Source organism: Protopterus annectens, chromosome 10.part0 (genome assembly GCF_019279795.1).
Source record: "Protopterus annectens isolate FY-2018-M chromosome 10.part0, PAN1.0, whole genome shotgun sequence".
In the NCBI taxonomy this organism is placed as follows: Eukaryota; Metazoa; Chordata; order Ceratodontiformes; family Protopteridae; genus Protopterus; species Protopterus annectens.
The window spans coordinates 1,837,329,698-1,837,345,590 of record NC_056744.1 but is presented as its reverse complement, the minus strand read 5'-3'; the positions used below and the strand labels follow the sequence as shown (position 1 = coordinate 1,837,345,590).

Genomic DNA, 15,893 nt, shown 5'->3' with positions numbered 1-15,893 from the left:
GAAAGAAAGAAATTGTGCATTGGCACACTAGAAACTTGCCTAACAGAAAACCTGTCACAGTGGGCCCTGAGGCAATTTCTAATGTAGCAACACACAAAAGGCTCAGAAACCAGAGTATAGAGTACCAAACTGTTGAGTTAACAAATAACTTTCACACAACGCAGTTGAACAAGGGATAACAATTTCCTTTATTGCATACAAAGGTACGTATGTAGGAGATTAGGAAAAACAAGGTCCTGTCTCCTCAAGCAGCAGGATCATGCATTCTTTATACTTCTCCTGATTAAAAGCACCAATATTGTAACAATTTTAGAAGAACCACTGACAAATTAAAAATGAACACTACAGGATTAATTCTGCTAGCATCTATGGCCCTACATTTATAAAAAGTGTTTCAGCTTTTAGGGGTCGCCACAGTGAAACTCCAGTCTGCTCTTGATTGGCAATGGATTTTACGGTGCCGAGTTGCCAGCCTGACACCCAGCCTTCAACGAATGCACGCCCATTCATGTTCGCACCTACCTGCATGACTTTAACATCACTCGACTGCGGGGAGGGCATGCAGACTCCACACAGAAGGTTCTCCAGCCAAGAATCGAATGGGAGAACCTCTTGCTGCAAGGCGACAATGCTAACCGCTGCACCAATGCGGCTTTATGGCCCTATATTTATGATTTTCCTTATTGGGCATGGGTTCCAAATTCCATGATGGAACTTTCTACAAAGAACAGAACTTATTACCCCTTTGGCATGCTGACATTTTTCTTATATTTGCAAAAAAGTAAATCATCAGATTCATACTGAAAAAGAGTTGTGCTTCTACCTTGTAATGAAAGCATCTTAGAAAAGAAATAAGCACTCTAACCTCCTCTTTCTCTGCATGCCTCACCCAACACCTTGTGTAATAATACGAAAGTAGCAGCTTGATAATCCAGTTACACATGATGTAAGAAGAGCTGCAACATTCATGCAATACATTTCTTCGTGTATTTCTTTGTTACACTGTTGCAGTGACACTGGAGTTCTTGGCTTGCCTTGTAGACTGCTGCGTAATACTTTACAAATAATAAATTCTCATGCAGTTAATAGAAAAGTCTATGCTGTTCCTTTGACATACGTTGGCACTGATTTTCTTATATCAGCAGCTATACATCTGACACACAAGTTTAGTCTGTCTTTCTGAAACAATTGTGGCAGTTTATTTGGCTGTGTGTCAGCTTTGTTGCAGTTTTTATAATGGGAAGATGGACCACAGACGTCGGGATAGGATTTGTGAGCACATTTATAGTATCAATAATTCTATACAAAGTAATGCCCTAGCTAAACATGTCTGGATACATGGTATAGAACATCATTTCAAGTTTAAGGTGCTACAGGTTGTATATGAAGATGTCTGTGGTGGGGATATAGAAAACCAAGTGGAGAACTTGGAACTAAAGTGGATTATAAGAATGAGAGGTAATACAGGAAAGGGCTTGAATGACAGGATTTGTATAAAACCTGTTCTAAAGAACAGGATTTTTAGATGAAATTTTAATTATTATTGTCTACATTTAAACACAAACATTTTATATAGGGTGATATGAGTATATATACTTTAATATACACATTTTATATGCACTTTACACACACACACACACACATATATATATATATATATATATATATATATATATATATATATATTATGTGTTGTAGCTTTAAAATCTTAATTTATGAATTAATTGTAAGATTATATGTGATTCCTTATTGGCTGTTTCTATTTTAAAAATGGAGTGATGTTAATTGATTTTTGTGTCTGAGGAAGTGGCTTGGATAGCCGTGAAAGCACTAACACAATAAAATATATTTTATGTCACCTTCCTGCTCTGGTTTGTCGTACTTGGCATTTTGGATCTAAGTATTTAAATGTGGTACAACTTGCGGTGTCTGTGGTGATGCAGGGAGATGATAATGTTGCTGATATTGTCTTAGAGGCTCTGCTTGGAAAACATGGAATCTACCTATTTCTTCACCATGTCTGAAAACGTGGAATCGACCTATTTCTTCACCATGTCTTCTTCCCCTTTCCAGTCCCCATGAGTCAGTACCAAACTGCTGGAACTAAATATCAACCAACTTTTTCTTTTGTTCCTTTTCTTCCTAAAGTATGTCATCTGCCACATATTGTGTTTGAGTTACAATTTCATGAATGCCCAGACTTGGCCACTTTTAACAAACCTTTTTAATTTGCTCTTGTACAGGTGGTAACAAACTCACTACAAAAGGTGATGACAGCCTGTAGTTGCCACTCCTTCTGTAGGATCTGAATGTCCAGAGATGGCTGCAAACGCATTTATCATACTTTGCAGACACACATCAATATATTAATTTTCCTTTTGCACAATAGCTTTGATTCTTGCCCAGTTACGGGTAATGGCTTTTAACAAGTTGTTACTAGTGATCAAAAATCAGTTTTGAGATATTATTGCCTATATTTTTTCCCATATTTTTCTGAAAATGTCAGAGGGTGTTGAGGCTTTTAATATTGGTCTCAAGTCTTCAATAGTTGTACATGATCTTTGTATATTTAGCTGAATGTGTTTGAGTGGGAGGGAGAGAATCTTCAATGGATTAAAAATCCACCGCAGTCCAGGGATGCACTACTCTTATAGCGAGTTCAGCTTCACTATCCCCAGCTGCTGCTGGATTTAGTAATTCTCAAAATGCATACATTTGTGTAGGAGGTATATCAAAATCAGTGAAGAATCAGAATCGGTTTGTTCCTCTGTATTTTGTCAGGCAGCTGGTGCCAGTGATATTCCTCCCCATCTGTAATGCAATATTCCTTCCCATCTGTAACATGATATTCCTTCCCATCTGTAATGTGATATTCCTTCCCATCTATAACAATCAGGAACTGAGTAATAGTTTGCTTAATCTTTTTTTCCCAAAGTATTAGTTTTGGTGAAGAACTTTTGTTAAGAAAGCTTTTTAATTTTCCTACATGCTTAGCACTAGTTCTGTATTTATGTTTGTGATACATTTGCTTTCATTTGTTAGCTATTCACATTAACATCTGATCTGACAGTGTTACAGTACGTATCAGTGTTGCTGCTGACAGAATCTAATTTTATAAACTGAGCCATAGGAACGATTAGAAGTGCTGGAAATACCTTGGACTTTATCCTGGGAAGTGGTAGTTGTTTTGCTGCATTTACCTCCACCCACCTTCTCTGAGATGGAGAACTTTCGGCTTCCTGAGGCACAGGTGGGTCATAAAGTGAAGAAAGTGTAGAAGGCATTGGAGACCAACCATTATCTCATGATTCTGGCTGTGTAATTGATAATTTTTCTAATTGTCTTAATGTATACACCCCGGTAATGGGATTTCTCATCTGCGCATTTTTGTAAAACATTTACTGTTCTATTAGCTGTCTACAACTGTGTCTTTAATCAAGCCGAGTTATATTATAGACTTCTAACTACAGATTCCTTCTACAGTCGTGTCTTTAATCGAGCCGAGTTATATTCTAGACTTCTAACTACAGATTCCTTCTACAGCCGTGTCTTTAATTGAGCCGAGTTATATTCTAGACTTCTAACTGTAGATTCCTTCTACAGCTGTGTCTTTAAGCGAGCCGAGTTATATTCTAGACTTCTAACTACAGATTCCTTCTACAGCCGTGTCTTTAATTTAGCCGAGTTATATCCTAGACGTCTAACTACAGATTCCTTCTTCAGCTGTGTCTTTAATTGAGCCGACTTATATTCTAGACTTCTAACTACAGATTCCTTCTACAGTCGTGTCTTTAATCGAGCCGAGTTATATTCTAGACTTCTAACTACAGATTCCTTCTACAGCCGTGTCTTTAATTGAGCCAAGTTATATTCTAGACTTCTAACTGTAGATTCCTTCTACAGCTGTGTCTTTAAGCGAGCCGAGTTATATTCTAGACTTCTAACTACAGATTCCTTCTACAGCCGTGTCTTTAATTTAGCCGAGTTATATCCTAGACGTCTAACTACAGATTTCTTCTTCAGCCGTGTCTTTAATTGAGCCGACTTATATTCTAGACTTCTAACTACACATTCCTTCTACAGTCGTGTCTTTAATCGAGCCGAGTTATATTCTAGACTTCTAACTACAGATTCCTTCTACAGCCGTGTGTTTAATCGAGCCGAGTTATATTCTAGACTTCTAACTGCAGATTCCTTCTACAGCCGTGTCTTTAATCGAGCCAAGCTATATTCTAGACTTCTAACTACAGATTCCTTCTACAGCCGTGTCTTTAATTTAGCCGAGTTATATCCTAGACTTCTAAATACAGATTCCGTCTTCAGCCATGTCTTTAATCGAGCCGAGTTATATTCTAGACTTCTAACTACAGATTCCTTCTACAGCCGTGTCTTTAATTTAGCTGAGTTATATCCTAGACTTCTAACTACAGATTCCTTCTACAGCCGTGTCTTTAATCGAGCCGAGTTATATTCTAGACTTCTAACTACAGATTCCTTCTACAGCCGTGTCTTTAATCGAGCTGACATATTCTAGACTTCTAACTACAGATTCCTTCTACAGCCGTGTCTTTAATCGAGCCGAGTTATATTCTAGACTTCTAACTACAGATTCCTTCTACAGCCGTGTCTTTAATTTAGCCGAGTTATTTCCTAGACTTCTAACTACAGATTACTTCTTCAGCCATGTCTTTAATCGAGCCGACTTATATTCTAGACTTCTAACTACAGATTCCTTCTACAGCCATGTCTTTAATCGAGCTGACAGATTCTAGACTTCTAACTACAGATTCCTTCTACAGCCGTGTCTTTAATCGAGCCAAGTTATATTCTAGACTTCTAACTACAGATTCCTTCTACAGCCATGTCTTTAATCGAGCCGAGTTATATTCTAGACGTCTAACTACAGATTCCTTCTACAGCCGTGTCTTTAATCGAGCAGAGTTATATTCTAGACTTCTAACTAAAGATTCCTTCTACAGCCGTGTCTTTAATCGAGCCGAGTTATATTCTAGACTTGTAACTGTAGATTCCTTCTACAGCCGTGTCTTTAATCGAGCTGACAGATTCTAGACTTCTAACTACAGATTCCTTCTACAGCCATGTCTTTAATCGAGCCAAGTTATATTCTAGACTTCTAACTACAGATTCCTTCTACATCCGTGTCTTTAACCAAGCCGAGTTATATTCTAGACTTCTAACTACAGATTCCTTCTACAGCTGTGTCTTTAATCGAGCCGAGTTATATTCTAGACTTCTAACTGTAGATTCCTTCTACAGCCGTGTCTTTAATCGAGCCGAGTTATATTCTAGACTTCTAACTACAGATTCCTTCTACAGCCGTGTCTTTAATCGAGCCGAGTTATATTCTAGACGTCTAACTACAGATTCCTTCTACAGCCGTGTCTTTAATCGAGCTGAGTTATATTCTAGACTTCTAACTACAGATTCCTTCTACAGCCGTGTCTTTAATCGAGCCGAGTTATATTCTAGACTTGTAACTGTAGATTCCTTCTACAGCCGTGTCTTTAATCGAGCCGAGTTATATTCTATACTTCTAACTACAGATTCCTTCTACAGCCATGTCTTTAATTGAGCTGAGTTATATTCTAGACTTCTAACTACAGATTCCTTCTACAGCCGTGTCTTTAATCGAGCTGAGTTATATTCTAGACTTCTAACTACAGATTCCTTCTACAGCCGTGTCTTTAATCGAGCCAAGTTATATTCTAGACTTGTAACTGTAGATTCCTTCTACAGCCATGTCTTTAATCGAGCCGAGTTATATTCTAGACTTCTAACTGTAGATTCCTTCTACAGCCATGTCTTTAATTGAGCCGAGTTATATTCTAGACTTCTAACTACAGATTCCTTCTACAGCCGTGTCTTTAATCGAGCCAAGTTATATTCTAGACTTCTAACTACAGATTCCTTCTACAGCCGTGTCTTTAATCGAGTCGAGTTATATTCTAGACTTCTAACTGTAGATTCCTTCTACAGCCGTGTCTTTAATCGAGCCGAGTTATATTCTAGACTTCTAACTACAGATTCCTTCTACAGCCGTGTCTTTAATCGAGTCGAGTTATATTCTAGACTTCTAACTACAGATTCCTTCTACAGCCGTGTCTTTAATCGAGCCGAGTTATATTCTAGACTTCTAACTACAGATTCCTTCTACAGCCGTGTCTTTAATCGAGCCGAGTTATATTCTAGACTTCTAACTGTAGATTCCTTCTACAGCCATGTCTTTAATCGAGCCGAGTTATATTCTAGACTTCTAAATACTGATTCCGTCTTCAGCCATGTCTTTAATCGAGCCGAGTTATATTCTAGACTTCTAACTACAGATTCCTTCTACAGCCGTGTCTTTAATCGAGCCAAGTTATATTCTAGACTTCTAACTACAGATTCCTTCTACAGCCGTGTCTTTAATCGAGCCGAGTTATATTCTAGACTTCTAACTACAGATTCCTTCTACAGCTGTGTCTTTAATCGAGCCGAGTTATATTCTAGACTTCTAACTGTAGATTCCTTCTACAGCCGTGTCTTTAATCGAGCCAAGTTATATTTTAGACTTCTAACTACAGATTCCTTCTACAGCTGTGTCTTTAATCGAGCCGAGTTATATTCTAGACTTCTAACTACAGATTCCTTCTACAGCCGTGTCTTTAATCGAGCCGAGTTATATTCTAGACTTCTAACTACAGATTCCTTCTACAGCCATGTCTTTAATCGAGCCGAGTTATATTCTATACTTCTAACTACAGATTCCTTCTACAGCCATGTCTTTAATTGAGCCGAGTTATATTCTAGACTTCTAACTACAGATTCCTTCTACAGCCGTGTCTTTAATCGAGCTGAGTTATATTCCAGACTTCTAACTACAGATTCCTTCTACAGCCGTGTCTTTAATCGAGCCGAGTTATATTCTAGACTTGTAACTGTAGATTCCTTCTACAGCCATGTCTTTAATCGAGCTGAGTTATATTCTAGACTTCTAACTGTAGATTCCTTCTACAGCCATGTCTTTAATCGAGCCGAGTTATATTCTAGACTTCTAACTACAGATTCCTTCTACAGCCGTGTCTTTAATCGAGCCGAGTTATATTCTAGACTTCTAACTACAGATTCCTTCTACAGCCGTGTCTTTAATCGAGCTGAGTTATATTCTAGACTTCTAACTGTAGATTCCTTCTACAGCTGTGTCTTTAATCGAGCCGAGTTATATTCTAGACTTCTAACTACAGATTCCTTCTACAGCCGTGTCTTTAATCGAGCCGAGTTATATTCTAGACTTCTAACTACAGATTCCTTCTACAGCCATGTCTTTAATCGAGCCGAGTTATATTCTAGACTTCTAACTACAGATTCCTTCTACAGCTGTGTCTTTAATCGAGCCGAGTTATATTCTAGACTTCTAACTGTAGATTCCTTCTACAGCCATGTCTTTAATCGAGCCGAGTTATATTCTAGACATCTAAATACAGATTCCGTCTTCAGCCATGTCTTTAATCGAGCCGAGTTATATTCTAGACTTCTAACTACAGATTCCTTCTACAGCCGTGTCTTTAATTGCGCCGAGTTATATTCTAGACTTCTAACTACAGATTCCTTCTACAGCCGTGTCTTTAATCGAGCCGAGTTATATTCTAGACTTCTAACTACAGATTCCTTCTACAGCCGTGTCTTTAATCGAGCCGAGTTATATTCTAGATTTCTAACTGTAGATTCCTTCTACAGCTGTGTCTTTAATCGTGCCGAGTTATATTCCAGACTTCTAACTGTAGATTCCTTGTCCTTATTTTTAGCTTCTTTTTGCCATTCATTAAAAGCTGACCAACAAGAACCTGGTATCTTATTCCCTTTTTGTTTCATTTTTTTTGTATTGATTTTCTAAAATTTTCTTATCAAAAGTATCTATTTTGAAAACTGTAAAGCACTATAATTTTTAATGAGCTCAGACCATTTTATCAAATAGCTTCAGCTGTCTCTTCCATATTTATTAAACATACACCTGCCCGGAGTGCCATACTCCATCTCTTTTAAAGCACTCGTCTTAGTGCCCATGATAAAAACCCACTCTCATACCAAAGGGATAGATATGCAACTATAACTACATTCAGCGATGCTCTTAACATAGAAATCCTCTCTGTTCCTTTCCTTTATATGTGATTACACCCCGCTGACACCTGAGAAGGACACTTCGTCTTTCTGAGCTAGCACTTTATGGTGTTAGTATGGTTAATTGCACATGCATACAAGTTACCCACTCAGATATTATTAAATCTAGTAGACAGGATATTAGTAAAGCTTACCTGAAGAGACTTTAAACTCTGCTGATAGGAAAGAAAGAAATTGTGCATTGGCACACTAGAAACTTGCCTAACAGAAAACCTGTCACAGTGGGCCCTGAGGCAATTTCTAATGTAGCAACACACAAAATGCTCAGAAACCTGAATATATAGTACCAAACTGTTAAGTTAGAAAATTACTTTCACACAACGCAGTTGAACAAGGGATAACAATTTCCTTTATTGCATACAAAGGTACGTATGTAGGAGATTAGGAAAAACAAGGTCCTGTCTCCTCGAGCAGCAGAATCATGCATTCTTTATACTTTTCCTGATTAAAAGCACCAATATTGTAACAATTGTAGAAGAGCCACTGACAAATTAGAAATGAACACTACAGGATTAATTCTGCTAGCATCTTTGGCCCTACATTTATGATTTTCCTTTTTGGGCATGGGTTCCAAATTCCATGATAGAACTTTCTACAAAGAACAGAACTTATTACCCTTTTGGCATGCTGACATTTTTCTTATATTTGCAACAAAGTAAATCATCAGATTCATACTGAAAAAGAGTTGTGCTTCTACCTTGTAATGAAAGCATCTTAGAAATGAAATAAGCACTCTAACCTCCTCTTTCTCTGCATGCCTCACCCAACACCTTGTGTAATAATACGAAAGTAGCAGCTTGATAATCCAGTTACACATGATGTAAGAAGAGCTGCAACATTCATGCGATACATTTCTTCGTGTATTTCTTTGTTACACTGTTGCAGTGACACTGGAGTTCTTGGCTTGCCTTGTAGACTGCTGTGTAATACTTTACAAATAATAAATTCTCATGCAGTTAATAGAAAAGTCTGTGCTGTTTCTTTGACATACGTTGGCACTGATTTTCTTAAATCAGTAGCTAGCTGTACATCTGACACACGAGTTTAGTCTGTCTTTCTGAGATACAACATGCATGTAACAATTGTGGCAGAAATGTGCAGCCACGGACCCATCTGAGTGGTGGAGTGCTGGAATAAGGCGCAGTGTTCGGGTTTCCCTTTGGTTACTTTGTTTAAAATTATTTAACTTCACTTGTATTTAAGCATTGTGTTTGCATGGGTTTGTGCTCAGTTTATCGGAGCTGCTGAGAGACTGGTGACTTTAGCCAGAGATCTGGAGTGAATCAGAACTAAATGCAAGGCATTCATTGAAATATGCTGAAAAAGAAGCATTTTTAAAGCCTACATTGCATTTTGAGAACAATAGTCTACTGAACTGCTACTTTATTTAAACTGTTTTTTTTTTTTTTGTTGCTGTCATGACTGAGATTTTCTGCACTTTGAATTACTAATATTTCTGCATTTTATAACATAGGCTAGATTCAGGCTTGCTGAATTTTGACTGTTTGGTTTCACTCCAGCACTAATAACAGCCATCTTACATTAAACCCCCTCCCTGTACCCCTGTGGCAGAAGTGTGCAGCCTAGGACCCATCTGAGTTGGGAATTGCTGGAATAATACTTGGTGTTGGGGTTTCCTATTGCTTACTCTGTTTTAAATAATTTTACTTCACTTGTATTTAAGCTTTGGGTTTGCACAGTTGGAGATTGCTGGAATAATACTTGGTGTTGGGGTTTCCCATTGCTTACTTTGTTTTAAATCATTTTACTTGTATTTAAGCTTTGGGTTTGCACAGTTGGGGATTGCTGGAATAATACTTGGTGTTGGGGTTTCCTATTGCTTACTTTGTTTTAAATCATTTTACTTGTATTTAAGCTTTGGGTTTGCACGTGGCTGCACATCGCGCAACAGGGTTTAGCACAGCTATGTATAGCTGTGTATAGAAGCAAATGCCTAGAAAGACAATTTTCTCTAGATATCTGCTAGGGAACCCTCCTAAGCTCCCCTGCTTCACTGTACACAATACAGCTGCACAATGCTACCCTGCAAGCAACTTAATTGTGCATTGCGAAGCACTGATGCAGTTTTCTACCCCTAGCCCTCCATAGAACAGCCACTTTTTGTTATTCTTACAGCAAAACCTGATCCATCTAGCCCACACCCCACTAGATACTGCAGTGTATACCTGTCATAATGGATGGACAGTTTCCCACCATTTTTCCAGCCAGCCTGATTGACAGGGGCATCCTGAAGCAATGTAGTAATTGCCTCATGTATACTGACAACCAATTACTCCTAAAACAAATAAATATATTGTGAGAGATGTATCTATACTATGAATTTGGAATCAATTCTCTCACATAACAACAAACCAGATATCAAACAGGTTGTCAGCATACATACTACCCCTTGCACATAACAAGCTCACAACACATAAACTCACATATGCCAAAGTCCTCACTGCAAGCCTACCTAAAGATCAGAGACCTCCCAAGCGCAAACCTACTGCACACATTGCAGACTCAACAGAATCCACTACACATAATAATATACACAGCAGTGTCTCAGCCAATAAGCCTCTAAAGCAAAACACCTCAAAACCTAATGTCTTGGTGATAGGTGACTCCATAGTCAGACACACAGATGCCCCCCTCACCAGGCTGGACAAGGAGAAGATCACTGTCAGATGCCTGTCAGGTGCCAGGATCCCTCAGATCACACACGCACTCACGTCTCTCAACAATAAGTACCATTATGACTCTGTCATAGTCCATGTTGGAGTGAATGACTTGAGATGTACCTTACTGAAATATGAAGAGAGATATGACTGAGCTCTCAAGAGTATGTGTTCCAGGTAGGTATGTCCCTATGTCCCTAGCTGTAAATAGCATTCTATCTTCACCCAGAATGATGCTTCAATATAAACAAAAAAATATTGACTTCAAGCAAATGGCTTACCTTCTGGTGTCAGTCCAGGGGGATCCAGTATCTGTCAGCCTGAGAAGATATGCTCAACAGATCACATTGTTCTGCCAGAGATGGTCTTAATCTGTCACATCATCTTGGCTTTCTGTTACTGGCAAAGGTACTTGCCTGCCGCATAGTGCCTTTTTGGCAATGTCACAACAACAAAATTCCCAACATAAACAAATCCATTAGAGACAAACTCAAAGTTATGCTGCTTAATGCTAAGAGTCTAAATTGGAAATTGCATTCATTGAAAGCACTCCTTATCTTGGAAGATGCCGATGTCTGTGCAGTCACAGAGACATGGTTCAAGGCCGCAGACAGCACCCCAGCCATGCAAGGCTACAATGCCTTCCACACATTCAGACCTCAAAATGAGCATGAAAGAACCAAAGGTGAAGGTGTATCCATCTTCATTAAAGACAAATACACCTCAAGACTGGTCAAACAGTACGGCTCCCTAGTGCTACTCCAAGTCCAACTAACTGTAGGTAAAACCCCCTTTCATATCATTGTTAGCTCCAGGTCCCTCACCATGAACCACGAGAACAACTTTACCTACCTGGACCTAATTGAGTCACTCACAGTACAACCAAACACCTTGGTCATGGGTGATTTCAACTATCCTTCCATCAATTGGGAGTGATATATAGGCACAAACAGACTCGCCATAAGGTTCCTGGCCTTTGTTAATATAAATGCTCTAGAACAGATAGTCTGTACCCCCACAAGGAGTTTGAATGTTCTAAACTTAGTACTCACTAACATAAGGGGTCTCTGTACTATCTGTTGCACTCCCTGGTTGTTGTTGTTGTGTCTTTCGGCTTTTCCCGGTTAGGGGTCGCCACAGCGGTACTCCGGTGCGCTAATGATTGGCAGTAGAGTTTTACATGCTGGCTTGCAGGGCCTAACGCACAACCTTCAATGAAGGAATGCCCATTCACGCATGTCGCCACACAGAAGACCCTCTAACTGAGAATCAAACGGGCAACGTCTAACTGTGAGGCGACAACTATACCGCAGCACCACCACCGCGGGATTGTTGCCCTCCCTGGTAAGATCTGATTATAAATCAGTCTCGTTCAAAGTAACAATCATACCCGAACCCCTCAAGAGCAAAAAGGATGCAAAATTTCTCCATAGCAAACTATAGCCTTCTAAGTGATGGCATAAATAGTTTCAAACCCCCAGATACCACTGTCAACAATGACTACTATATAAAGGTCTACACAAATGCCCTGTATAAACACCTGTACAAATGTATAGACTCAGCTATACCTGACTGGATAAAAACAAGATCCTCACAAAAAACAAGCTACCCTGGTGGACATCAAGCATAAATAGGTTATACAACACCAGGAAGAAACTAAAGCCTTCACGGCTTGAACAAGCAAATCAGATATCTTGTAAAATCCTCTAAAGCCAATTACAAACCTAAACTAACATCTCTTGCTAAGGATAATGACAAGGCATTCTTCAGCTACATCAGAAATCTAAAAGAGAAGGCCTGGCTTTGTGCAGAACTAGTAGTGGACAGTATCACTCATACTGACCCTGAGGACATCACTAACCTGCTATCAGATGGATTTGGCACAAACTTCATCCTCCTGTCCCCACCAGACATACCCCAAAGCGTACCTGTCACCAATGCTCTACCTAATATCTCCAAAGAGCAAGTCATAACTGCACTGTTCATGGCCAAAAACACTGCCTCTTTGGGACTGGATAACATCCCAGGCTGCCTACTAAATGGTCTAAAACAGGACCTAGCAGAACCACTTGATACTCTCTTCAACCATAGTATAAGTACTGGCTTTGTTTCAGGAGAGTGGAAGACAGCAACAGTAAATCCCTTGCACAAATGGGGTCCATCAACTGACCCTGGGAACTATAGACCCATAAGCCTAACCAGCGTTATCTGCAAGGCCATGGTGAGAATCATTAAGGACCTTATCAACAGACTGTATCTTATACGCTGTTGAGAGGAGACCTGTGCCTGGCCTACAGGGCAGTCTTGGACCCTTACCTAATGTAAATGCTGCACATACGCAATTGAAATGGGACAAGATTCACTCTCTCTAGGGACCTTAACCTAGCCTGCGACATTAGCAGAACATGCTGGACTGACAGATGTGTCTCCCAGAGATTGCCACTCCTCTGGAACAAACTCCCAATTCATGTAAAACTGAGCTCCTCAATGACCTTATGTAAGCATAACTAAGACAACTGGATGTGAGACTGTAAATTTACCCCAGAGTGTCACTTATGTTCCTCTTGGATAAGGGTAGTCAGTGCTCATCATAGATTTATACTGAAAATATAGACTATACAACTTTGTCAAGAAGGGAACAAGGTATAAGATGATGAGGCTTATAAAGGCCCTAGGGCCAGTAGCCTAGTAACCTCCTATGAACCTAATTGTAATTACTGTTTTTCTGAGGATTTTTGGCTAAATTTCAACAAGTTAATACCACATTTAGCAACAGTTTCACATTTCCCAAACAATTGTTTTACCTGAGCACTTATGTTTTGTAGCTGCATTTAAACAGTGCTTAAGGTGACTGGTTCTCATTTTAGATGAATCTGTACTGTAGAAATCTTGTTTCATTACACTTTTGTTTTCATCTGGGAAACGTATGCAGCAATATGTAATTACACTGTTCTGCAATACTTGGCCTGCGGCTTGGGTTACGTATGTATAACTTAAGGGATTGTTAGAGCAGAAGCTCCACATTTTCATGCACAAGTTATTTTTAGTACAACTTTACTTTTGTTATGTTGCTCTGTAGATGTACTTTTGATTCTTATTTTTATGTATGTTTTTCTGAGTTTAATGAAGTTCTTTTACAATAGCTTAAGCTTTCGCTTTGTTAGTTGTGATGTTTTCACTTACAATCATGAGGTGTGATGATGTGCCATGAATCCATGATTTCATAAAAAAGTGATTTGTTACCAGAAGAATTGTTATCAGATTTCTGCTTAAAAGTAAGTGACCATGTAGTCGTTCTTTTAAATGAATGTTACAAGTGCAGTAAAATGCTGGAGGGCAGGTGCTGCTAGTGGAGATATAGGCAGGCCTCCTTCCGGGGTAGGATATTCATTGACCTTTATAACCTCACAGTCTGGCATAAATGTACCCATATGACTCCTTATTCACAGTCTTTGGGTGTTTCCATTAATATGAAGAGGATTCATACCTGCCCTGTCTAACTCATCCCCTCTCCACTTTGTAGGAACCTTAGTGACTTCTTCTCAGGATTTGTTTAAAAAGTAAGTTAATGTTTTTAACTATAAGGCAGTAAGAAACAAGAAAGATTTTGTTATGGTGTAATAACACCACTTCAGGTGCAAGTCACGTGATATGGTGATGCTAAGTATTCTGACCTCCTAAGAGTGACGTTATTACACAGTAACATACAACTGTTCCTTATTGTTGATACAGAATGCTTAATTTGTAATATGCCAAATTATAAACACACACATAAGCACCCATGCACACATATACAGAGAAAGCTCTCTGCTTAGGCACTGCCCGAATTATAGAATGATTGTTTTTTCAGTGATTGTAGCGGACACATTGATGTTAGTCTGACTGTCATCAGTACTATTATGTTTCACTATCCAATCAGAATTTTTCAATGTGCACAGATATCAAACAGTTCTGCAGTGACTCATATCAGACCCTAATACTTTGTACAGCTTTACTTTCAGGAACGTTTTCAGCACTCGTGTTTCCCGGAAAGGACTAGAATCGCTCCTCATTATCCTTGGCTGTCCTAGAGGCCGAGCTTGATGAGGCTGCACTGTCTTCGTTTCTTGATGAGCAGTATATGTATTCATTTACTAGCCCATATTCCTACCAGCCATATCGCCCCCCATCTATTTTTATTTAACCTCACTATACCTGTACTGTATAATATCTGCTTTTCCATTAGGTGGTGCTCCAACCTCAGTTTCTGATGTGTAGAGGAGACTCAAAATCAATTCTATGCATTGGGGAACATTTTCTGTAGTAAGATGTGCAAACTAGCACCATATGTTATAAAATCATATTGATTGTAAGGGCAGGGTACAGTTCTGTTAGCATGTAAGGTACTCACACAAATTATCAAGTAATCAGATATCAACTTATTGTAGGTTCAAATCTTCCCCAGCCCAGCCAGGCATCAATCAGAATGTGTTTACCAACACTACAAACTCAGCCATGTCAAACTGGGGCAGATTGACTCATCTGTTGCCATAGGCAGAGTTTCTGTCATTTATCTTTCAGCTCCACCTATATCGACAATTGTTGAATGTTTATCTTACACTTGTATCTCTTCTGCTTTGTCAGGCCATCTACATTGCTAGAAACATGAAAGACAACCTTGTTTCCTACTATCATTTTCATCGTATGTGCAGGGAAATGCCTGAACCTGGGACCTGGGAAGAGTTCTTCATGAAGTTTCTGAATGGAGAAGGTATGCCATGAAAAGATATCCACATTCATTGCATAAAGAGCACTATTACTTTTATGATAATGCTAGTTTCTTGTTAAAAGGTTCCAAAGTGTAATATTATCAGGACCAACAGCTCAAACAATATACTAGAGATTTAATAATCCTATGTCTTCCTTTTATGACAGTGTTTAAGATCTACACTGTGTGTGTGTGTGTGTGTGTGTGTGTGTGTGTGTGTGTGTGTGTGTGTGTGTGTGTGTGTGTGTGTGTGTCTGTGTGTCTGTTTGTGTGTATGTGTGTCTGTGTAT

At 39.0% G+C, this 15,893-nt stretch overlaps 1 protein-coding gene across 1 annotated transcript in view; it reads left to right on the top strand.

The window, feature by feature from the left end:
* LOC122814089 (sulfotransferase 1C2-like) overlaps positions 1-15,893 on the top strand; it is a 185,406-nt gene that overhangs the window by 76,450 nt on the left and 93,063 nt on the right. The window contains exon 4 of the mRNA XM_044086699.1: positions 15,480-15,606. Coding sequence (XP_043942634.1) covers positions 15,480-15,606 — 127 coding nt within the window. The remainder of the gene's footprint in view (positions 1-15,479; positions 15,607-15,893) is intronic.